The sequence below is a fragment of the Equus quagga genome, chromosome 6 (genome assembly GCF_021613505.1).
Source record: "Equus quagga isolate Etosha38 chromosome 6, UCLA_HA_Equagga_1.0, whole genome shotgun sequence".
NCBI classification, from domain to species: domain Eukaryota; kingdom Metazoa; phylum Chordata; class Mammalia; order Perissodactyla; family Equidae; genus Equus; species Equus quagga.
Genome location: NC_060272.1, coordinates 94,889,234 through 94,915,082, shown reverse-complemented (window position 1 = coordinate 94,915,082; position 25,849 = coordinate 94,889,234). Strand labels below are relative to the sequence as shown.

Below are 25,849 nucleotides of genomic sequence, written 5' to 3'. Positions count from 1 at the left end.
TCATCAGGATTTTGCCATACCGTACAATTTGCTTCACTTATTCCACCCTTCAATATTTTTCCAACAGAAATTTCGGGGCCAATCCCATTTGTCCTAAAGTTGTCATTTACCCCTACCTGCTTTAACATGCATCTCTAAAAAAGGTGGATATTTTCTTATAAACCACAATGTTACTGTCAAGCCTGATAACATTAAGAAGAATTTCTTGGTATCACGCCTGGTCCACATTCACATTTCGCTGATTATCTAAAAACTATCTTTCTTTCTTTTTTTCTACTTCTTTTGTTCAAAACAGGATCCAAACAAGGAACACACATTGCATTTCATCTCTTTAGTTCCTTTTAATCTAGAACAGCCTCTCCTGAACTTCTCCTTTTTATCATGCCATCAACTTAAGGAAGAAACTAGCTCAATTCTAACCATTTCTATTTATTTCATGCCCCCAATTATTTACTATGCACATCAGACCAAAGTGGACCTGACACACTTTCCAGCCTCAGCGTGGCTTTTTCAGTTGCCTTACTTTTTGTTTTCACAGAGGAAAACAACTACATATGACACATCATACAGGCAGCTGTGTTTTGTCTTCCAGAAGTTATCTACATTACTAACAAGCAAACATGTCTGTTATTACAGTGATACTTAATTACAACGGGAAGCACACTGAAGTCCTATTTGAGAGATTGGTAGGATCCCAGCCAACCCACCCCTTTGCCCATTACAAAGGAGGCACCCGCGCCAAACCTGGGTAATTCTCTCCAGAACAGAGCTGCCCATTGTTAATTATGGAGTTAGGGGCATTAGTAGGCTAACAGACGACTATGATGCAGGGGGAAAATCAGTTTGCTGTATCACAGAATGTGCTCAGCTCATTTTCTTTGTCAGGGGTTTTTAATTATTTATGATGAAGCTCCACTGCATGTTTTGCAACAATAATGAAGTCTTAGTAACACGAAACCTCGCTGCAGCAGGGCCCAGCATTAAATCTTTGTGGAGAGCAGGCTAAGGGAGCCAGAGCTTCTCACCAGCTTTCTGAGACCGGTAACGACTGTCAGGTCTAGAGACAGCAAAGCGAAAAGTGGCCAACTCTGAATGGCCAATTTTGTCAGTGAGGCCACCAGGGACAAAGCAACTCTGGAGTGGCCTTTTGCTCCCTCGGCTGCAGCTCGTCCTGCTCTGCCCTCACTCGGCTTGCCCTTCAGCGCTGGGCTTCGGCCAGGAGTTGATGAGCCCCAACAGCGGCCAAGCAGAGCTTCCTGTGGGTGTGTCCCCCGAGAGCCTCATTAAGATGAGCTCCTTTTACACTCCTGGTTTATATCTATGAATTGAAACCCAAAAAACGTATCTGTGAATGGAGTGAGGCCACTCAGGCCCTGGGCGACTACTGCGAGAGCCCAGGCAGGCCGGGTCCACAAAGGGAGGCTGGAAGGCCCTGGGCCTCCTCCTTCCCACCACCCTCCCAACCCCACACTCCACAGTTACTCATTCAAACCCATTATTTTATTTCAGAAATTACTGTGATTAAAGAAAAAATTAGTGAACCACTCAAAAGACTTTCTCTGGAAAAAAAAGCTTCAATCCAAGACACGCTTCATTTAAAATAAAGCAAATGAATGGTAAGAAGGGCCAAGAAGGTGGGATGGGAAAAATCACTCAGAATTATCATGTAACCTAAATCTATAGGAGAGTGACATCTTTAAAGGCATAAAATACAGCCACTCTTAATTACCTAGAGGCCAACTGTTCTGTCACTGGATAACCAAGGCCATTCTCCTTCTTTCTCTCCAATCTGAGGTTATTCCCTACAATGCTGTGCACTTCAGTTACGTAATGCTAATAAAAGGCACAATACATCACATACTCGCTATCGCTCCTCTCCAATAGCTGCGGGTTCCTGGGGGACAGCCCAGAAGTTTGCATACAGTAGGCACTCAATAAATGAGAGCATTAGCAAAAACGTCCCAGGGAGCCTCTCTGTCCTCCTCGCCCACCCAGGCTACTGCCTGTCCAGGTGCTCGCAGTTCTTCCTATTAAAACACCTGTCACACTACATCCTAAGTTGGCCACATACTTGCTTGTGCCCCAAGCTAGCAGTTTAGCCACTCAGGTGCAGCTTATTTGGTAGAAATATATACATAATGCTTAGTACAGTGTGCTTGGCTGTTCATTAAATATCTTGAATGAATGAATGAAGAGGGCAGAAAATGAAACTGATAATCAAAAAAGCTACTTTATTTTCAAATAAACTATATACAAAAAAAAAGAAATAAAAATTGAGACTTGATTCCAGAATTCAGAAAAAAAGCTATTAAGAGTTTACTGTGTATCCATCTAGTCGTCTTTCTATTTACTTACAATAGATACATTTTGGGGTTATTTCTTTCTTTTATATATTTTTTATAAAAATAGGATTATATTACGCATGAGTTTGCAACCTGTTTTTCAAAAAACATGATAATAAATATGTCGCACATGACTTCCCAGATCAGTACATCCAGTTCTACTTCAGTGTTTACTTCAACTGTGTAGAATTCCAAAGAGTAGCTATACCATAATTTATCTATTTCTTTATCGATAGATATTTGGGTCATTTCCAAGTTTTCACTATTATAAACAATGCTGTACAGAACCTCACTCAGTAGTAATTAATGTACGTGTGTGTGTATGTGTGTGTGTGCACGTGTATAGACCCTGCTTTGTACCAGGCATGGTACTGGCCAGGCCTAGGGATACAATGATGAGAAAATACTATCCTGCTCTCAGGAAGATCAGAGCTTTATGAGAGAGATGAACATTATTCAAAGAATCACATTAACACATACACAATTACCAAATGAGATAAATGCTAAGAAAGGAATACGATTGTATGAAAGCATCTCATAAAAGAACCCGGAAGAATGGGAAGGTAGGCAGCATGTGCAAAGGCCCAGTGCAGGAAGGACCGTGGCAGAAGCACAGGAGGGAAAGACTATCTGGCTCAACCTTACAGAACACTGGGGGAGAATAGTGTGTTTGCACAATTTTATGAGCATTTCAGTCACAAATTTATTTAACAAACATATACTGAGCACATATTATATGCACGGAACTGTGATAGGTGCTGTCGATTCAGTGGGAACAAAACACATAGGATCTCTGCCATCTCATTCTAGCAGAGCAAATTCTGCAAAGAGGAACTACCAGTCAAAAGAAAAGACAGAGTTTACATTTTGTTACATGCTGCCAAACTGCCCACTCTGAGGTTTGTTCAGCCCTTCCAGGGCCCTCTTGTTCCCTGGGTTAGCAGACTCTTCAAAGCCACTTCTTGACTGAATCTGTTTCCTTGGCTCAACACGGTTCTTTACTAAGTCAATCAGTGGTCCGGGGTCACCACGCCATCTCAGGCCAGAGGGATTCCACATTCTGCCAGAACCACGTGTACAAAACCACAATCAAAAAAGCTGCTCCTGACCCTGCATCAGGGGACACTAAGATATTTACTGCAAAAGAAGCTTATTGCTAAAGGAAATGTCGGGCCTCTCTGGAGATCTAAATTATTCATGTTATACCTGTTCTCGCTTGTCATGGAAAATTGAGGGATGGCCGTATGGAATCTTGCTACCCAACAGGGCAGGCTGATAACATCTACTTGTGGTTAGATACAGGGCACACAGCTCTCCTCGGCAATTCACCTCAGGGTCATTCTCGTCACCAATTCCCAATTATCTGCACCCCAAGCAATTTTTCCCACAATCCTGACCCCCTGCCTCACTCACGCCCCTCTTTCTCAGCAGATGATCTTGCCCACAGGTTCTGACGACATTCATTAGGACTGTCTGTTAAAAGCTGCCTTCTTCTCTACCTCAAAATTTCTAACTTCACCAGTTTTGTTTTCGCTTCCAACAGTTTCAGAGCAATGGGCAGCCTGCTTCTCCAGAGCTTTGCTTTTATTCTCTGTAGGGTCCACAGTTTCCCTCTTTACCAGCAAATTTCCCCTGACCTATACACACACTCAGGTCTCTTCTTAAGTTAAAAAAAACTCTCCCCCTCAAGCTGCCCTTTCTCCCCATGTCCACCCCCTCAGTCCTGGTTGTGCTTCTCGTCACCTCATTTCCCAGGTGTTCCTCCGGCTCCAGACAGCACCACCTGTCACACTCTGGCCTCACCTGTATTCTGAAAACAGACTCCCACGGCCTCCTTCTCCTGCCCCTAGGCTCTGGGCAACTGCCTGGGCAGCTGGAATCAATGCTGGGAGTGTGGAATGAGGCTCCTCCCAGTCTGATCCCCCCCTAGCTTTCCTCCAAACTGCCCACCTTGTGGTCTCCGGTCCTTCAAATTACTCGCCTTTCCCCAGAAGTGCCCTGTGCTCTCTTATTCTGCGCCTTTGCTCCTCACCTGCCCCCAGTGCCACTCATCTGTCAGAACCCGCCCCCCATTTGTCAGGACCCAGTGCAAGCAACACCTGGCAGAGCCTTTCCGGCAGAGCCACTCTCTTCGTCTTCACTCCCCCTCCCGGGATCTGGTAAACCTCTGTGCCCCCTCACCGAACGGCCCTGAGACTACACCTGACTCACCCCTGTATTCCTCACACAGCTGGCCTAGAAATCCGGGCTTTGAATCCATCCTCCCTGTACTTTTGCAATTTCAGCTTAGTTACCTAGGTTTTCTGAATTCAGTTTCTTTATCAGGAAATGGGATTAATAATACCCACTTTTTAGCATTAGATTTAAACTAAATTTATTATAAGTCACTGGGTGAAGCAAAATGAAACTCTCAGAATTTTCTGATACCTAGGGCAAGTTCCAAATATAGTGAAAACATATCTTGTTTGCTTTCTACTTGCTGTCATCACAATTTCCAAACACTATACTTCACCTGATGAAAAATATCCTTTTCTCATACTTATGGTCTAAGTTTCATCAAGCATGCTTTTCAATAATATTACTTTGGCTATTATGCATTATCACCTTCCTAATTAACATCTCATCCTTGTTGCAGACTTCATAATAAAAAGTGATGTGCAAACAGAGTTGAGAGGAATACCTTAACAGGTTATGATAGTAACACATGAGAGGGATACTCGGTCTGACATGGGACATCAGCCAAAATGCTTACTTTTAAATGACAAGAAATTAAAAAAGGAAAGCAAGAATGTTAAAAATAATAAAGGAAAGCAGACCTAAATTGTTTGTAAAAAATCAATAATCCTGGGGCTGGCGCCGTGACCAAGTGGTTAAGTTCGGGTGCTCCGCTGCAGGCGGGCCGTGTTTCGTTGGTTTGAATCCTGGGCATGGACATGGCACTGCTCATCAAACCACGCTGAGGCAGCGTCCCACATGCCACAACTAGAAGGACCCACAGTGAAGAACACACAACTATGCACCGGGAGGCTTTGGGGAGAAAACGGAAAAAAATAAAATCTTAAAAAAAAAAATAATCAATAATCCACAAAATGTCATTGATGATGTGTTCTCATCTCAGATTTAAGAAGGAGGTTTACAAAATCTAAACTAGGGTAGAAAAATGAACACCAATTTGTTTCTGGATGAATCAGGACTAACTTGAATGGAGACTGAGATTTCACCTAGCTCTGTCCCTGGTGACCCTAGAGGGTGTACAAGTGCTTCCAGATCAGCCAGCCCAGCTTCCTTAACCACGAGCCACAGTAACCGAGTTCACTTATTTCACAGCCTTCTTTGGCTTCACTTACCACCTCAACATGCAATCCGAGAGTTTCTGCTTTAATAATTTTGCAAGTTGGCCCAGTCCTCCATATCACATACAGCTCATAACCATAGGAGGAAGTAAAATTCGTAGCTGTCACCAATCTCCAGGCAGATATCACGGTCTGTGAGGTGGAAATCTGGGCAAGGCCAAGAAGGAGTGGCTGGTATCTGAGCTAGTCATGTCAGGAGTTGGAAGGCAGCATGAGCAATGTGGGTCAGAGGCCGTAAGGACAGACGTCAACTCAGAGTGGTAGGATCAGGCACTTAAGGATGAGAAGCAGACTAGACACAAAAGATTATGGTCGGAGGAAGTCCAGGTCTGACTCCACCTAAGTGGGCTTAGTCACAGGCACAGGACTCAGGCGGCAAGGATGGAGCCTGACAGCCAAGGCTGCCTGAGGAGAGCCAGCACTGGGGAGCCAGGCAGCCTGGGTGCAAGGTTCATCAAGAGATGCCACACACCTGCTTTGCAACTCTGAATATTATTTCACCTCGCAAAGTCTCAGTTTCGGATTTAAGGAAGGGAGAGGCTAGTAGGACGGCGTGTGACGAATAAAATGGGATACCTAGAGGAAGCTCCTAGGACATCTCCTATCTAGTGGGGACAAACAGCCCCAGGGGCTAAAGGTGATCTTCCACTCAGGCTCAGTCTGGTTTACAGGTAGGCAAGTGACCCGCCCCAGGAGAAGCTGGGAGGGAAAAGGAGGGGAAGCAAAATAATTTCTGAAACTGGACTTTCTAGTCCAAACCTATCATTAAAGCAGATGTGAGATACCTCATTTTTAAAGAGAGAGAAAAAAATGTCCAAAAGCAAGTTGTCATTTTTCAAACTGCAGCTCCAGGGTTGTAGGACTTCTGGGAGGTCACCTAAAAATTTGTTTCCTCACACCGAACAGCCAGGCTACATATGCCTTGCATGGTTTAGAGAAACAACAAAACAAAAACTCCTGTCAAATCATTTTCAAATTAAAGGTAAAATGTCAATGCCCTTACAAGGACAGTGATAGATGACTTTTTGACTTTCCACATCTATTTGGATAATTTGGCAAGCCAGATATGACTTGCTGACCTAAGATAAAGCCGAGCCCCTTCCCATGCGGGGCTGAACACTTGCTGGAGCAAGTTCATGGACGATGAATGATGCATCCGGCTTCATAGGGACCACGCAAGAGACGGAAAGCCTGGTCTCTCGTATCCCATTTTGCATACCTTGCTCTTAGTTAACAGATGACTGTGGAAACCATAAATAATCAATTTCCAGAACACAAAGGGATCTGGGTGATGGGGTTGACGGCAGTTCACATTTGCTTATGTTTTAAGAACAAGGCTCACAAAATAATTAGTGCTTAGGTCAAATAATTAGCAAGTCTTCAGAGCTGACCCAAATTAAAGTTGGCGTAGGCTAACATTCTTTTACATTTCTTTGACTCCAGAAAGCTGAACTGCATGAACACGTTTGAACATGATGCAAACGTGTTCTGCTTTCCTGCATCAATTGCTCAGAACAGTGTTTGTGATACGATCTCCAAGGAAGTAGCTAGATTCTATACAGACTCATGTCAAAAGAGACACACAAAGGAAGATAAACACACACACACACTGTAAGGAAATGAAATGCAAACTATAATAAAATATAGAACAGAGAGATACTGTTGATAAGAAATTTTCTAGCTTGGCTGTAGTATTCTATTCATTGACTAAAAAAATTAATCTCTTTCTGAAAATGATTCCTTTCTCAGAAAAAAAAGCTGCACATATTTGTTTTCTCTATGTCTATATTAAGAATGGCCCTTATTTCAAGTACTTATTCTCTATTACCAAGAAATAAAACTCAATCGGATATTAAAGGATAATAAAATCAAAATCCCTCATTCATTTAACATAGAACTTTGACTAACTGAATTAACAGATATATTTAAAACACTCATAACAGTATCATTAAATAAGAACTTTCATGATTATGCGTATTGCTATTCTAATAACAATACCTGTATTTACAAATACAAAATCACTTCTCTGATTATGACTATTGTTACAACAACCTGATTAAAATCAGAGCTGAGCTACCTTTCTCAAGGCAGTCCCAGACCTGCTGAACTAGGTTCTCTGTTGCCTGGGCGACTCCAGACTTTTCCAACATCAAAGAACCACTACCTCGGGCTTAGAGGAAATCTGTTCAGACCGTACAGAATGAAAGGGTAAAACATCAAATTCCTCTTTCAGAATAAGTCTAGCCGTATCCTTGGACAGTTGTCGGAAAATTGTATGAAGTAACTGCACACGGCCACTGGGCACAGGTGGGCTCTCTCTCACCTACAGGCTGATGATGCCCACGGAGAGATCTCAAACCAAACTCTTCAGGGGTGAACACCATTCAACACCCCTTTTGTATTCAGGAAACTTCTGTCCAAACGATCCTTGAAGGAGTCCCACTGGAGGTACTACCACACTTGTCCATGTTAAAAGAACCAAGGGGACACTGCTGAGCCACATCTGAGAAGGAGCAAGCAGGCCAGCCAGGGATTAAACACCTCGCTGGGCGATAGCTCGAGACACCTACGGAGACATCTGCTCTTCACCGAAACTCACTTTTTAAATGAAATAACCCATGCCAAGTGACCGTAACTGACATATAATTAGTATCCCCCAAAACATCGGAGGAGAACAGCCCCAGTTTAATGACTTGAGAATGTCACAATCTCTGAAGCGAATCTGGAAGGAAGTCTGTGGCCAACACTCAGGAGAAGAACCACATCACGAGTGTTAAAAAATGGAAACGGCAGTAGGAGTCTCACCTCTGAGACTGCAAAGACTTGACACTCAGAGTTGACAAGGACGTGGTAAAAATACTCAGACCCTACACTGAAATTTGGTATGATCTTTCAGGATGGCAATTTAGCAATCTTTATCAAAAGCTTTAAAAATACGTACACATTTTGAACCAGCAATTCCTTTTCCAGCAATTTATCCTGCAAGGATGTTCGTTATGGCACAAGGGAGAAAGTAAGTTTAAAAAAAAAAAAAAAAAGAATTTGTGGTATATAGCCAATAAAAACAATCAGTATTTATACACAGGTCCACACTCCCTTATCTATAATCCGAAATCTCAAAAGTTCCCAGAACTGAAAGATGTTTTGTGTGATTCATTTATGGGAAACCGGGACCTAGTGCAAGGCTATTTACAGTCTTTATTCCACTAGTTATAAATATTAATATATTTTGCTGCTGAAATGTTAACATAATTTGATTACAGGAGACAACCCCATACCTCAATGGAGGTTTTATAAAATAGATAGCATATTTCTCATACTATCTTTCTAAAATCTAAAAAGAAAAACTTTGAAATGAGAAACAGTCAGCCCATGGAGTTTTGCTATGGGATAGTGAAGCTATGTTTACATGCACATACCTAAATCTTAGTATGTTCGTATGTCATAATGTTCACAGTGGCTTTCTCACATGGTAAAATTACAAGCGATTTTTATATTCTTCTTTTGCTTTTATATGTTGTCTGAATTTCCCTTTTACAATGAGCACATTTATCTTTATATTTATAAAAATCAATGTATTTCCATTTGGGAAAAAGAAAAAAAAAATCTAGCCCTTATGAAAACACCCAACCAAATTCCTCAATTTCACATATTATAGCTATGCTTACATTACATAACTATGTATTCTATAATTTATAGTCAAGTGATTTTTCTGCTGAATAAGCTTTCCAGTCACTTCCTTGATTTGTGATTAAGTTTATCACAGAGTTGTGTCTTTACGTCATTTATAACAGTTGAGATTAAGACCCATGGGAAGTCCCAGAGGGCAGCAGGAGCTCAGACGCCAGCCCTGGCTCCCAGTAAAGATCTCTCCACGGGCAATTGTCGGACAACAGACAGACGCCCCACAGCGCCAACGTGTCACTGCGTGTACCACCCTTTATGGGGGAAGGAGGACAAAGAAAGGGAAATTACAAAAGGAAGAAAGAACACATATGCTTTCGTGCAGAAATCTCCACTGTGACTACAAATTTAAAAATTAAACAACTTTGTTGAGTATCTTATCTCTCCCCAATGAGACTACAAGTCCCCATAAGCAAAACACGTTTCATACTACCTCTGGCCCTAACAGACATGAAAAATGCCTAGCTTTTTTATTTAACTAGATGTTAAATAATCATATTATTAATGGAAATATAAAGAAATAAAACGAGTGTGTAGTGAGGAAGCAGTAGTCAAATGATGATTGTAAGAACTAAGAGTTTAAACGGCCCACGATAATCGCAGTATCACACAATCAGCTCTCTGATGAAATTCTGATTCCTTCATTCTGTAATATTCACTGCACCTGACCGTCGGTCAGGCACTGTGCTAGGTACTGGGACACAGTAGTGAGCTGGGCTGAAATGGTGGAAAAGAGGTAGAGGGGCCGCAGAGAACTCCACTTACTCTTTCTCAGGAGGAAATTAAATATGGGTGTCTGGGCGCCAAAGGTGTTCACAGAGTCAAGCACATGAGTTGCCTTTTGGGAATTATTAAGCCCAACTCTGGTTTTAAAATGCAGCCCCATAAACTTACAAGTGAGCGATCTGGGACACACATTTTAAACACTTTTCATCTGTGAAATTAGAATACTACTATGTATACCTCACACTTTCAAGCATATTAAATACCCGACATTGTGTTGGGTCCAGAAGCTAGACAAAGGTTATTTCTCCCCCGTTTCTTCCCCTCCCTTCCCTCCTCCTCACTGGACTAGCTGCCCCCTCTTAGTTGCAAACACCCAGGAGTCAAGATAACAAGACACCATGACCATTAGAGTCAGTGCTCCTTGATCCCAGCACTCCCAACAACCTATGAACCCCTTTAGGGTCCCCACCATCACTTACATTCTAGATCAGCTGTCTTAGGTCTTAGGGCCTATCAGAGGCCAGACCACTGCTTCCTGGAAACCACTGGTGTACCCGAGAATGGGAACCCATGCCTCATTCTTGGATCACAGCCTCTTCAGTATTTTCAAACAATCAGCAATTTCTCTTCCCACATTCTGTGCTTTCCCCAAAGGCCCATAGATTTCTCCTGACCCAGCACTTTCAGGGAAGAATTCGACAACAACGATTCAGTGGACGCTTACTACGCTGATGTTATTATCCTAAAAGTTGTGCATCTATATTCTCTCATTAATGCCTACATTGACTATACGAAGTGGGTACCATTATCATCTCACTTTTCAGATAAGGAAGACACAGCTTAGAAAGTTTAAGTAACTTGCTGAATGTCCTTTGGTAAAATCCTATTGAAATATAAGTTCTGGAACCTTCTCTCCAAAAGTTAGCCCACTGATGATTTCATATTGCCTCTGGGAGTGGAGAGTCACTTATTTCAAAGATGGCTCTACTTCAGGCAACTTCCACATCACCTGGGGAACTTGCTGGGAAAGCAGAATCTCGGGCCTACCCAAGGTCCCCTGAAACACAATCTGCATTTTAACAAGATTTCCACATGATTTATACACACAGTAAAGTTTGAGAAGCACTGTTCTAGAATATAAAATCAGTGTTCCCAACCTCATATTCAGTTAGAATGATCCAAAGCTGCCATTGGACTATACAGCACCTTTTACGCAAATTAGAAAAAGGCATACTATTTGCATATAGCATTTGGCAAAATGATAGTGTTATTGTACAAAGAAAAGGGCAACTCTTCCTTGGGGCCAAACTTCTCCCCCATGGCTGGGCTCAAACTGCATAGTATCTACAGAGACCATCCACAAAGTAGCCAGTATTGGCCATTTTATGCCAATATCGTACTCTCTGAAGTGAAGAAGGATCTTCATACCGCACATATTGCACTTGGCCCTGCTAAGACCTAAATTCCTAAAACTCTGACAGCATTGCTAACACTGAATTTTCAATTACAATACGAAATACAGGACTGAAGTCAATTGAAGGATAATGGAGTCCAAAAGCACTTTAACACCTAACTCTAGCGAGGGTTTGCCTGCAGTGTACTATAACCGAACAGCTCCACACTCGCATCCCTTTGTCCTGGGCACAGCCTATTAACAGGGAGTAAAATGGTTAAAAAAAGGTCTAGAGAGTAAAAACCAGGCTAGTGCCCTCAAGAATGCACAAAGAGAACAATCACCTGAAGAGCCAAACTCCCACCCCAGACTCACTGACTGTAAGGACGGCTCACCGTCTCCCAGACATGCCAACACCTACTACGGTTAGACTCTTCTTTTTAGATCAAAACTGTTATACTTTTTACCACAGAGGATGTGTGTATATTCAAAGAAGCAGAAAACATACCAACCAATCTAACTCTTGTACATTCAGCAGTAATATCAAGTGTCTTGATATATGCTGGTAATACCCTTCCTCTAAACCATTTTTCATTTTAAATAAATAAAACAGGATTGTAGAAAATTGCATGATTGTGCAAAGCAGTGGTAGCAGCAACTTAGAGGTACCTTCTTAGCACATTCACTTTGGGAAACATAAAATCAGGAAAATAAACGCGTTCAAAGTCTTAAGTCTACCATGTATCAGCCAAAATTAGTAATCATAACTCTTAATGAAACACTTTTTTATCCTTTGAAAAGGAAGTGTCATAATATACCACGACATTATTTTTTAAAGTGCATTTTCTTGCCGATATTCGTGTTTGGATGCACGCATGTGTACTCAGGAAGATCAATCAGGCGTATATTAACAATATACTCCTTAAAAGCACAATTACGTAGCAGGTGTAAGCGATTTTGAGCAAAACAATATAGTGAAGAATAAAAGTACAGTTTCTTTTAGAAACTAAGATTTCAGGCCTTGATACATGGGACTTAGATAAGCAAAACCGTTGCTTTGCCAAATCCTAAGCAAGCCCTGCCCCAAATGTCCACAATAGCGAAAGTCAATCCAGAGCTGAAGATATTTCCTCAGTGGGGTGAGAATGAGAAGGGAAAGTACGAGCATTTCTCACACCCTCAATAAACCCCTTCAGACTTCTTAGGCTTTCACTTTCCTTAGTTCCAACAAATATATTTGCCTCTCTAATTGAAAATACATGCATTGTTTTAAAATTACAGGGGAAAATCATGCATTACTTGGTTTAAAAGAACAAGGAAAGTATTTATCTGATGCTTTGCCAGGAGTTAATTAAAAACAGCCAAATGACCAGATTCACAACTTCCTACTAAAATGTATTAAACTATGCCACATGTATTTTATACGGCAGCTGTCAGTCCCTGGACGTGCAAGCTCTGAGCAGCCGAGAGAGGTTTAGAGGGAGATTACTGAAGCAGAGGTCTCTCGTGTGTTTGGACAAATTGGTGATGTTCCTTAGAGCCCTCACTATTTTCTTTTTGAAAAACAGCTAAATTGGTTTATGCTAACTAGCACACAGGAGATATTTAGTAAATGTATGTTGAATGACTAAATGAGAGAACATCATCTCCATTTAACAATGGACAACATTTCAACTTTTTCATAGAGTCTATAATTTAATTCTCACAACACATTGTGAAGCAGGCATTACACTCACCACTATTTTATAGATAAGGAAACTGGAATGCAGACAGATTAATCTGCTCAATATCACAGTGATTCTACTGTAGTGCTAGCTTCCAAACCAAGTTGTGTCTGACTCTGACCAGTGTGTTCTCACACAGTATATACATAGAACATAAAAGTCCATCATATAGTAAACGAATGTTCATGCATTCATTCAACAAACAGTAGAACTATGTGCCAACTACTCTGCTAGGTTTAAATAATTAAAGCCCTATCTCGGACCTCAAGAGTGAATTTTCTTCCTTTCATCCAATTTTAAACAATGTGGATTAGCTGAGACACGAGATGAGTTATTTCCAGATGAGATGGGCCGCAGAGCAGACTGGGCACTGGTAAGCTGAGGAAACATTATCTGAAGACAGTCATCACATAAGTACAACATGGAGAGGATGCTGGTCTTTTAGCTATTTCATCCCCACATATATAAACAGTGTCCAAAGGTCATTTCTAATGCACAAGTCAACAATCACATATGAGTGTGTGCATACATATGTGTGTGGGGATACCTATGTCTACAGTTCTGTCTGTGCTTAAAACCCCTACACTTCACCAAAATGAGCTGATTCTCAATATCCTCATTAAAACATAAATGATTAAAACTTTACATAACAGGATTAAAATACTATTGTTAACAAAAAGGCAAAACCAGCCTGCACTACCTTCTTCCCTAACTATAGCTCCCATATCGAGCCACACTAGATGGTCTATTTCCAAGACAGCTAGAGACCACAGAACAAAAAAAAAGAAATCCAGGTAAGCCTGTTCAATCCTTCTAACAAGCTATGGATAGTGAAGATATGAAATAATAAGGGATTCTGGTGCCAAATCAGCCAAATCTGAGTGGTGCAGAGCAACGCTGGCCCAAAAAGGCATTAGTGGAAGGGGAACTTGGTAGAACCCCACTGCACTCATAGGTCAGCTCCCACTCTTGTTAAAAGAATGCTAAAGCGAGAAGAACATGACCCCACTGAATGATGACGAAGTCACACAGCAGCTCCATCACCCTTTGTAAATGAGGTAATTAATAATAAAAATGTCATGTTACTAATCTAGGGAAAATAGACGTCCTTGTACTGTGCTGTGCAGCCAACATAGGCTGAACAAGGAAATAAACTGTGATGCCAAAGAAGGGGAGGATGTTTGTGTTATAGACAATTATATTTGGATTCAGCCTGGGAAACCTACCCATTAGTGAAAGAAATGTTTTTCCTTAAAGGTACCTGTAATTACAAGTGAATATATTCAGCTCTTGTACAACTTTGAAGAAGAAAATTAAAGCAGAATGACTTATACTGTCAAATACTAAACTCACTGCAAAGCTTAGTCATTAATAGAGTGTAGTATTCACACAAAGACATACAAAATAGACGAATGGATCAGAATAGAGAGCTCAGAAACAAACACACATATACCTTCACTTGATTTGTAACAAAGGTGACAAAACACTGCATTGTACTGGGTAAAGTATGGTCTTTTCAATAAACGACTTGGGTTAATTACATATCTATACAAAAAAAAATAAAACTTGACCCCCCAGGAAGTTTATGTTGGCATTATTTATAATAGCCAGAAATACCCAAATTTATATTAACAATAGGATAAATAAATATATAAACAAACTGCAGCATATTTATAAAATGGAGTATTACACAACTGTGTTGTCTAATAGCGTAGCCACTAGTCACATATAAATGTAAACGTAAATTAAAAAGATTAAATAAAAGTAAAAATTCAGTTCTTCAGTCACACTGGCCACATTTCACGGGCTCAAGAGTCACGTGTGACTGGTGACTACTGTATTGTATAGCACAAAAAATCTTCATAAAGCTCTATGGGCACTGCTATTATACAGCAAGGAGAAAAAATGAATTACAAGTAACACCATGGGTGAATTCCACAAATGCAATGTTGAACAAAATAAATGAGATACAAATGAATATATACTATATGCTTCCATTCATACAAAGTTCAAAAACTAATCTACCTTATTAGAAGTTAGGACAGTGGTGACCCCTCGGGAGCTGGGAGTATTGACTGGAAGGGAGCAAGAGAAGGCTTCTGAATTTCTGGTCATATTCATGCAGATCAACAGATCTAGATGTCAATGTGTTCACAACGGAAAAATACAGGGGCCTCAATACTGATGATGTGTGTACTTCTCTGTATGTAAAAATTACTCCCCCCTCCCCCCAAAGCAAAGAAAAGAGAAAAGAAATCAGCCTCAGTCTATTGTTGAAGACTTTATTTGCTTCAGAGTCCTCCTCTGATGAAACTGAACTCAAGATACTCACCCAGGATAAATGATATGGCATGCTTTGGGGTTATGGATTCATTTTAGCCAAGAAGAAGGGATTTAAAAAATCGCATATTCATCTATTTTTACATGGCCATCACTGAAATAAAATGAATAAAGAACTGCAATGCAATGACACATAGAGAGAGTAAGAAGAAGAAAATGTGGGCAGGTAGTATTTGGAAGATACTAAAAGAGAAAAGAAAGTATACAAAGGGATTTTGAAAGCTGATACAGGTACCGGGGAATCAGTGGTGATTCAACTCCAGCAAGAGTCTTAGAGAGAAGGGAGAAAGTGGGACATCAACCTCAGCAAAGGAGGTGGTTGATGGATCAAGTCGGTCATGAAAAGTCTCTAGATTCCTTCAGACTAGTTATTAGAAATTCTCAAAGGTTTGTAGAAGCAGGGGTAGAAAGTTTCCCTATGAAAAAGGGCAGGCTGTCTTTGGTGGCCAGTAGCCAACAAGCCAATTAAAATAACTATCACTAACAATACCCACAAAACCTGCAACGGATTTTAGACTGTGAACGCTGTTAAAGAACAAAACAAAACAAAAAAACTTACATAGATATAAATATCGTAATCACTCACGGGATTCAGACGCAGAGAATGAAAAATCTCCACTTGGTTAGACTACTGTCAAAAGAAATCTGTTTTAATTTTCATAAGTGGTCTAGAACAGACAAGTTCAAGAAAAGGTAGGAGCTTTAAATTATAACAACGGCACTTTAACAAGAGCTTCATGTCTTTGTTAAAGGGTCTTGGACTCGGAGGAAAAACAGCGTCAGGAAGGATTTCAGAGGCTGTTTAGTCCATCCCTTGTCTTATTTCAGCAAAACTGCCTTAAAGAATTTCGCATGTTAAAAATACATTCTATTTTTGAACACATCCAGATAAGGAGATTTCTCTACCTCCCTTTGGTATCCCATTTCAATGACTGTCACTCTGAGGGAAGTTCTCCTTAGATACCTCCTAAATCTGGTCACGCTGTAAGTTATTTGCTGTTTGTTTTATTTTTAGTAAAGATGGAAGATCAGTAGTATTTGTTCTCTCTATGAAGACAATTCATCCTTTAATAACTTCCGAATTCTTTATCATTTGCAACATATTTTCACACACATTGTATTTAACACTTGAAACAATACTATTATTATCTGTCCCATTTTACAGATGAGGAAATTCAGACTCAGAGAGTAAAGATGCTCAGGCTTAGGGAGGAAATGTGACAATCCCAGGGTTACTCAGCCACTCAGTGCTTGGGCTCACATTCAGCTACTTACTTCCTGTCTAAGTATTACTAGGCCACTAACCCCTCAGCCTTCCCCCACCCTGAACAGGTCCAGAATGAGAAATTGTGTTTTAGGACAGACTTAGCAAATGCTGAGCAAAAGTGGAGGCATCTATAGAGAATCTATGTGTTATTTCATTTTCTAAATTGATGGTGCGATTTTGCAGTGGATAATGTGCTTTGCACCAGCGTCATTTCCTTTCTTCTATTAACTGTACCCAGAACCTCAGGGACTGTCAATCAAATTGCCCAGCCTCGTCCAAAGAGCTAGCACAGAATCCAGGCTAGACCAGTCAGGCAAGTTTTCCCAGGAATTTGACTCCTGCGTGGAGTGACAGACGACTGAAAACGGCCAGAGTTCATCCTTCTCACAGAGGAGTTTCCCAACTTGCTCTGGTTTCCAAGAGCTGGTCCTTCAGCTTCTCCTCATTACTCCCATAAGCTCTTTCTCCACTTAATGAGTTAGCTGCCGTTGGCTTCTGTTGTTTGCAAGCAGAGAACCTTGACTGATAGAACTCTTCAGAGGAATAGATTAAAATAAATACTTATTAAGCTCTGCTTTTACAGTGTGTTTATTATACAGGTGAGAAATATTAAAATGAAATCAGTCAGCATTTTGTAAACTAAGAAAATTCGCTCATGTTGAAAAAAGTAATCCAGTAATTTCTTGTTCAACTGATCAAAGGCAAGAATAAACTGCCAAGTTCTCCAGGATCTTGGCTATATTTTTCTTTTGAAAAATGGCTTCTGGAATCTTGGATTTCTCAGGAAGTACAGAAAATTCAGAAAGCTGTAAACGTGTTTAATGAGGCACTTTCCCTGTGACAAGTCATTTCTTAGAAGAGTTCAGGGAGGACAAGAGGTACTATAGCGACATGTCCTCTCAGAGCCTCTCCTCCCAGGAGAAAGGAAACACAGGTGCCAGGCTTGGAAATGCCTGGCTAAGTCAGTCCAAGGCAGCTGCAGCCTCGCTGCTATGTAAGCCCTGGTCATCAGGACTTCCAAGTCTAAAAGTAGAAACCAGAACAGAAGAAAAGGTGAAACGTCCACCCAAAACCCGCGTGCAGCTGGGTTCTACTCAATAACCGTCTTGAGTTCACTACCTGAAGAAGCAGTGCATCTGATTCTCTTCTCTTCCTGGGATTGGCAGAGGGAACAAAGCCTGTCGATTGTTTGAAATTGCCATAAGAATCCCTTGATTTTTCTGTTCACAGAAATTACAAGCCGACAATAAACGGATACCAGGATCTACCATCTGGAGTAATCCACTCAATGAACAAAAGCTCCTACAACATTCATGGCATGTTGTGGAGGAGACAACAAATTATAAATCAAGAAGCTTGCTTACTGTAAGGTAATTTGCAATCTGACTGAGAAAATAAGGCATGCACATATGAAATAACAACCACAGGCGATGCAGCAAGAATGCCCACTGCCAGGTAGACACAATAAGTACGTGAAAATCAGGGCTTCCAAACCCCAGGATCTACTTCCCCAGCTGTAATTCAAGATAGTTCTTAGTCATGTCAGCACAGAAACTTATCTGTTCCTTTTTATTAAGAGCTGATTTCAGCATCAATGCAAAGAATAATCAAAGGAGTATGTCTGTACAAGATAGGAAACCATAAATAATAGTGATGAAAATTCTCCCTTTTGGAAAGTAAGAAATGATGGAGTCATCTCACAGTTGAATGCCTTGCACCTAGTGAAAACAAATGTATCTTTTGATTTGACTAAGCAAATATTTAATCCCTTTTAACACCAGCTATCAACAGTTGTGTTTAGGGAAACGGCAAAGTACTACTTAGGAATAAACCAACCCGAGCTCACAGTACATTCAGAAGTCCTCAAGCGTTTTCTCTCACCTGGGCTGAGTCCAAGCAGCTCACCTATAAACATTACTTGTCTGGCAAAGAAAGTCCAAGAATAGGATAGCAGATACACATGCAACCAAGAATTCATCTCTATTTTGGTAAAAGTTTGCAATTTATTACAAGCTACTCCCCAACTGGCAATTCCTGGAACACTGCATAAGATCTACAAAGAGACATGATGCCACGCCATTATCTCGGCAGAGACTGTGGCCTGGACTTCCCCTGACCACTGCACTGGCCTCCAAGCTAACCAGCAGGACTCCCGATTCAATGCAAAAACACTAACACAGAAGCAAAAGAAATTTCAGTATTCAGACAGGGCATTCCCATAGCTAGAACCAACTTCACAGCAAACGAATCTGTAAACGATTTCCCAGTTAAGAACAGGCCATATCATTTGTAAGTTATGTTTTGCTTTATAAAATACATGAACTCCGAAGCAAGTACAAAGTTAGGCTGGACAATACTGGAAAGTGTTTGTTTTTATTTATGCTAATACTACCATAGATTATGGCTAATGTGACAACAGGAGCAAAGAAGCTTTTTAAAAAACTAAATGGTTATTTATTTTATATCTTTAGTGTCACAGAATAATATAAATCATAATGCACTGTTTCCAAGTAATTGCTAACAAAACATATACCAAGTCCTTTAAACTATTTGAAAAATACTGGAGCATACTGTAACCAGAAACTTCTGTAGAAAATTCTAACCAAAACAAAATATTATTAAATAAGTATCATAAATACAAGAAAATAAAATTCAAACTTCTTAGCCTGGATTCAAAATCTTTCAGAAGCACATTCTAAACCATTTTTTGGTTCTTGTTTTCCAGTTCTCTTCTATAAGAACTCTTTTCAAGTTAAACTGTAAGATTTACACATTGCATGCACACTACTTCTCCTGAAAATTTACTCCAGCCATCTTCCTCCTAAAAGTGCCCTGCCCTCAGCTATGCCCTTGCCTCATTCTGGACTGTAAATTTCTGCCTAACCCTGATTAAACTTCTCTGCATCCCTGACAGCCCATTGTATTTATTTCCTTATGCATATACAACAATTTCAACAGCTATCTGTTGATTCGAATAATCATTTCAACAACTTGAGGGCAGAAGAGACTTCCAGTTGTTTAAGCTTACAAATGATTTACCTATTTTAACAAGTATTTTTTGAGCACCAAGTATGTACAAACTACAATGCCAGGGACATTGAAGAATACCAAAATGGAACTAACGCAAGATTTACTGTCAAAGAACTTCACGTCTAGTCAGGAAAACAAGATCAATACCCAAATCATCATAATTAATACAAGCCAGACAATTATAAATACTCCACTGTGGGTTCTGCTAAAGGAGGGTGGGATTACTTAGTCCTGGGGGGAGCAGAGAAGAACTCTAGGAGGAAGCGGCAGTGGGTGGAACAGGAAGGAGAAGACATTATTTCCTTAATCAGCATTAACAAAAGCAAGGAGTAGGCAGAGCTCAGGAAGTTAGTTAACAGATGAAACAGGGGTGATGCTTTAGAATATGTATATGTTGGACAGAAAATGGAACAAATGTGAAAGTAATCTATATTGTGAATTAAAGGGGATTAGACATATTAAAGAATTCAGAGGTCAGCACACACATTAGGCAGTACATTAGGCAACCAAAAGACGTGGGAAGACTTCACAGGACAATCATGATATCTGAGAAAAATTGTATATTATAACTCTCTATGATGTTGATTTTTAACTGAATGGTATTCATCACTGTAAAGTCTACTGAACTAGAATTGATACAAAGAGCTCAAATAACATACATTATTAAATATTCTTCAGTGTATTATGTGAATAAGGCCTAAATTCCATTCCAACGCCTACATCTATATAAACTGTACAATAAATGATCTTCATATGAAAATCTAACATCAAGGCAAGATCCTGAAGGATTCTTCTGGAGCATCCAAGAAAGGTGATTTCTGGGATAATTTAGGGAGATTGTATTATATTGTAATGTAAACTGGCAATACATGTGTGTATTATATATACACATATACATGTATCAACCACACCACACATGTGGTAACTCAGCCAAACTTCATCAGATCATCATATTATCAACCAACTGTTGGTTGGGAAAGTCATTAGCATAAAAAAAAATTCCTTCAATGGAATTGTCTCACAAGTGCAACAAAACAAGCATGCTGCCTGCTTCAGAAACTCATTACATTAAGATTTGTTAAGGGGGCAAAACCCTGATCCTTTTAAATTCAGACTGCTTAGACATGGACACAGCCTCATCTGGTTCCATGTTCCCAGGCTCACAACTGCCCGGGTCTTTGCCGCTCTTGAGAGCAGAAGTAGGAAGGAGCATTTGTGGAGAGTCTCTCTGTGATCTGTGGAGATTCTCTTGTTGCCATCCAAAAACTAAGTGTGAGAGTATCAGTTAGATAAGAAACAGTTAGTTAATTTCAAGGAACCATCCAAGAAAAAGAAATGCCTGATTTTAAGATGATCTGTACAATATTTAGAACCTTCTAGATGGTTACAGAAGTGGAGATACACAGAATTGCTTTATTTACCTATGATTCATTTTTGTGAGTTAAATGTCAGTCTATGAGTCACAGCGGGCATGCTAACTTGTTGCTATTATCTATTGATCCTGGTATATGGAAATATCCTTAAGAGCAGATGATGAAAAGTACTGAAAGAGTGAAAGTTCTGATGGAATGCCCTAAAAAATCATAGGTACAAATGTAGTGTTTTGTCAACAAGAGATGAAGTTTTACCAGCTTACATAAGATCAGCACCTAGAAGCCCCAGGGAGCAGAGACTGCACCCATCACTGGAAACAGCAAGGGAAGAAAGCAGACTATGAGACATTTCCACAAATCCCAAATAGATCTCCCTTCCCTCGGGGGGGGGCCCTGCACTGCCTGTCACTCCCTGACGTGACTCCAGTCTTTGCCCAGGAGCTAAATGCAGGACAAATGCAGCGTAACTGAACCTGGAGCCGCCCTCGGACGCACCACCCGTTTGGCATCACGGAGCTATGATATTGGGAGGGTGAGCAATTACAGCATTTGTTTTCACTTGAATAAGAAACCTGGTTTTCTATTCCAACTGAGAGATAATCCTGGATATTGGGAAAGTTTGCTTACTTTCTAAAAAGCTGAATATTTAGATTTTTTTCCCCTAACCCTTTCTCAAGTGATTTTTAGAAGTTTCCATTACTTTAACACAATTGCAGGGAAACGTATTTGAAAGGTTATTGGAAGTGACAGATGGACTTATTTTGAAATAAAATTCAGTCTGTGGTACTACTGAAAGGAAGTCACGAAATCCAAAATTAAACTGGACAGAATGGTCTGAAGCTGTTTTCGTTCTTCATGCAAGGAAGCACAAAGAGTGGGAGGTTGAAGCAAGGCCACTGCCTCTTCTCTGAGTTCCCTCTCTCTGGTCTATTTCTCTTGAATTATAAACTTTTTTTTTTTCCTTTGCTGAGGAAGATTAGCCCTGAGCTAACATCCTTGCCAATCTTTATTTATTTTTTTTTCTTTTAGTATGTGGGCTGCCAGCATAGCATGGCTGCTAACAGAGTGGTATAGGTCCACACCCAGGGACCAAACCCAGGCTGCTGAAGCAGAGCACACTGAACTTAATCACTAGGCCACCAGGGATGGCCCCATAAACTGTCTTCTTAATGTAATGTGTGCCCCTAAATTTTACACCTTGATTTATCAACAAACATCCAAACGTGTGTTTCACTGATATCACTAAGAACACAACTCCAATTTTTTATAGATGTGACTTCAAAGACTTAAAGAAAAAAAAATTTATAAACTTATTGAACCGTTCAAAGTCCCATTTAGGATAAGATGAAAAACGTACATTTCAAAAACCCACTATGCATCCCAGAAGCATGAAGAGACCATGTGCACCATGAATGGCTTTGCCAGCGGTTCCCATGAGGAGTCACACCTACCTTATTGTGCTCGTACTTGTAGGGGATCTTGAGTGTGTCCATGGCTCTGATCATGGCCTGCATGGCTGTGAAGATGTTCTGGTACACCAGCTTGGTGAAGCCCCTTTTGTCTTCATCAGAGTATCCTGACCCGTGGATGATTCTCATCTGCTTGATAAACGTACTCTTGCCACTCTCTCCAGTCCCTGAAAGATGGACAACAGCAGCTCATCAGACCATGACACCTTCTCACTGTCTCCCAGTCAACGAAACCAGAAAAGGCGGCTGGGACTCGACATTCCCCAACGGCCTGCTGAGGGGAGCATCTCAGGAGCACGGCATTGCTACAGGTGGAAACACCACCTCCAGTGAATGCTCAGCAAAGTCGGAGGGTGAGAGTCCATTTCAGAGGCAGATGGGCTTAAAAAATAATGTCACCTCTTTGGAAGCCATTCAGCTTGGAATTTTGACAGTGATTTGTAACCACATCATCTTATAAGAAACACAACGAAAACAGCATCAAGGCTGGGATGTGTAGCCAGCATTTGGATCTGGAAATGACAATGTGCTTATGCCAGTGCTGTTCAGAGAGCAGTAAGAGAAAACTGCCTGAAAATGTCTCGACATCTTCTCTTATTTTAAAATGGGGTATACCAGGAGCATAGTATCCAGATGAGATAAGAATCAGGATTTTTCTGGACAGCAAATATCAACTGGATTTATTTCTGCGGGGTTTGGTCGGCTGAGTTATTTCAAGGAATCACCTAATTCAGAGAATACCGAGTGACTAGTTCCTTCTGCCCATTCTTGACCAATAACACGATACAGAAATTTACTGTTACTGGATTTCTTCCTTCTGCGCTGTCTCATTTTTCCCTTCTTCAGTACTATTTTTCTGTTACCATAAGCCTGAAGGTAATCCTAACAAAACTGCGAATGTCCGTGGGAAGCAGGAAAGACGGAAAGATGAGATCATTTCACTGAGTGACAACATAGTTCTTCCACAAGAAACCTCAAACTATAAATCTAAAAATCTCATTTTTCTAAATATATGTGGCTTTTTTCATATATTACTTCACTTCTGAATATTTCTCACCCACTTTCAAATTTCCTTGTGATTTCCAAAACAATAAATATCTTTATGTTCCCCTAAACAAGGTGGGAAAAAAACTAAAAGTATCTATTTGGATATTAAATATAGAAGAATATAATAATAAAACACAGGATGACCACAGCCTCCTTACTGCCATTTCCTGTCTATAAGGCACTAAGAAGAAAAAAAAGCAGAAAACTAAAAACCAGGAATACAACATCTGTCCTAATTTCGTTTTGTTTTTCTGGTGGTTGGATTTCATTACTAGCTCTATAAACAATCACAAAAATTCAAATCAGTATCACAGTTTTCATAGAAGCACTCCTAAGTGACTGCAGATGTCCTGGTAAACACAGAAGGCTCACTCAGCCCCAGAGCCCTGCGGTCGCCAACTCCTTTATCACTTTCATATGACTTTTAACAGAGATCTGGAATTCCCTGAAGTAGAAAGTTAACACTGCAGTGTGAAGCTATCAACCCATTTCAACAAGAGTAATCCAAAGAATTTTAAATGGACATTTCATAATCCCAACCATGAATACTGGAAAAAAACAAAAGGATCTAAATAGCAGAATCTCTAATAGAAATAAAGCTATGAATTTCCATCTCATTATCAATCAACAATTTATAGAAAGAACCTAGTATCTTTACTCTCCCGAGCAATTGAAAGTACTTAAGATCCAGATGGCTTCTCTGTTTATTACCGTATCTCAGAGCCAAGGGCTTGCTCTGAGGGCCCAACTACAGACAGAATCAACAAATCAGAATCTCTGCCAGTTTTTTCCACAACAAAAACAAGAAGAAATCTTAGCATGTGAGGTTGACGTATGAGAAGGAAAGGAAAGCGAATCAGGCAATAGAGCTTCTATCTTCTGGCTCTTTAAGAAGCTTTTATATACTCACCCCCTAAAAATAAAAACAAGGAAGCAAGGGACGAAGTATAAACTCCATTGGCTTGTGTTTCACTTAAGTCACGTTAGGCAAGAGCAGACAACACTTGCCACCTCTCTGGATTGACCCTAAGGCCCTGGGCATCCACTAATGAAGAATCCAAACAGGCAGAAGACAGGACGAGGAATGAATGGGGAGACGTTAAGAGGGAAGAAAAAGAAATCCAAAAGTCAACCCCAAAGTAAGATATTTTCCTGTTGCCCCATGACACACCCAGGGATCCTCTCTGTATTTCCTCATCTTGCTTGGTGCCCCAGGGGCGGACCAGTAAGGATTCCATATGAACAGCTCTCTTGTCCTCAGTCTTCTGCTGTGTTTAGTCCACAGGAGACCAGAGAGCAGGAGAACAAGGAAGCGGCATTTATCCCCCCAGCTCCTTCCCTGCAAGGGCACCACTGATGCACTGTGTTCCCTCCAAAAGGCCCCAGCTCCTGCTGGGTGGCCCCCTCCAGACAGCTGCCCTCTCTGGGCTCCTGTAACTGCTCCCGCCCCCTGCCGGCCCCTGGTTACCCGATAGCCCTCAATGGTAACCTATACCTGGCCCACACCTTCGTGAACATCAGTGTACAAAACTCTCCTCAGTCACTCAGTTGGAGGGTGCCGTTTGTTTCCTGCTGGGACCTTGACGGGTACAAATATCAAAAGGACAGCAGGGCAGCTTAGTAAAATGAAGAGCTGGAAGGCAAGGGAATGGAGGTCCTCTGCATCTTCTTCCTCTGCCCCTTCTCTATAAATCTTATTTATAAGGTCCTCTCTAGTTTATAAAGTGCTTCTGGTCACTAACTCGCTCTTCTAACACTCTGCTGGAGGCCAATCAGTGAAGGAATGACAGAGCCCAAACTAGAACCAGGGCTCCTGGCTCTCCCCTAAAAGTACTACTAAATCCAGTACTTGTCCCCCAAAGCGTGCAGACGTGCGCCTACCCGCCCTCCCACACACTTTCAGACCAATCTCCGACACAGACAGGAGAAACAGCGGTCTCCGGCTCCTGAGCATCCTTCCTCTGGTAAAGGAAGCCAAAAGAAAGGCGTGCTCTATCCTTTATACTTTACCACTTTGAAACACACAGTCACTTTATCCTCTCAAAACTCAGCGAGACAGATGTCTTCACCCTCGTTTCATGGAAAAGAAAAGGCCCTGGAG

General features: G+C 40.8%; 1 protein-coding gene across 1 annotated transcript in view; it reads right to left on the bottom strand.

Annotated features, from left to right (window-relative positions):
- GNAQ (G protein subunit alpha q) overlaps positions 1-25,849 on the bottom strand; it is a 294,413-nt gene that overhangs the window by 171,156 nt on the left and 97,408 nt on the right. The window contains exon 2 of the mRNA XM_046664378.1: positions 22,684-22,868. Coding sequence (XP_046520334.1) covers positions 22,684-22,868 — 185 coding nt within the window. The remainder of the gene's footprint in view (positions 1-22,683; positions 22,869-25,849) is intronic.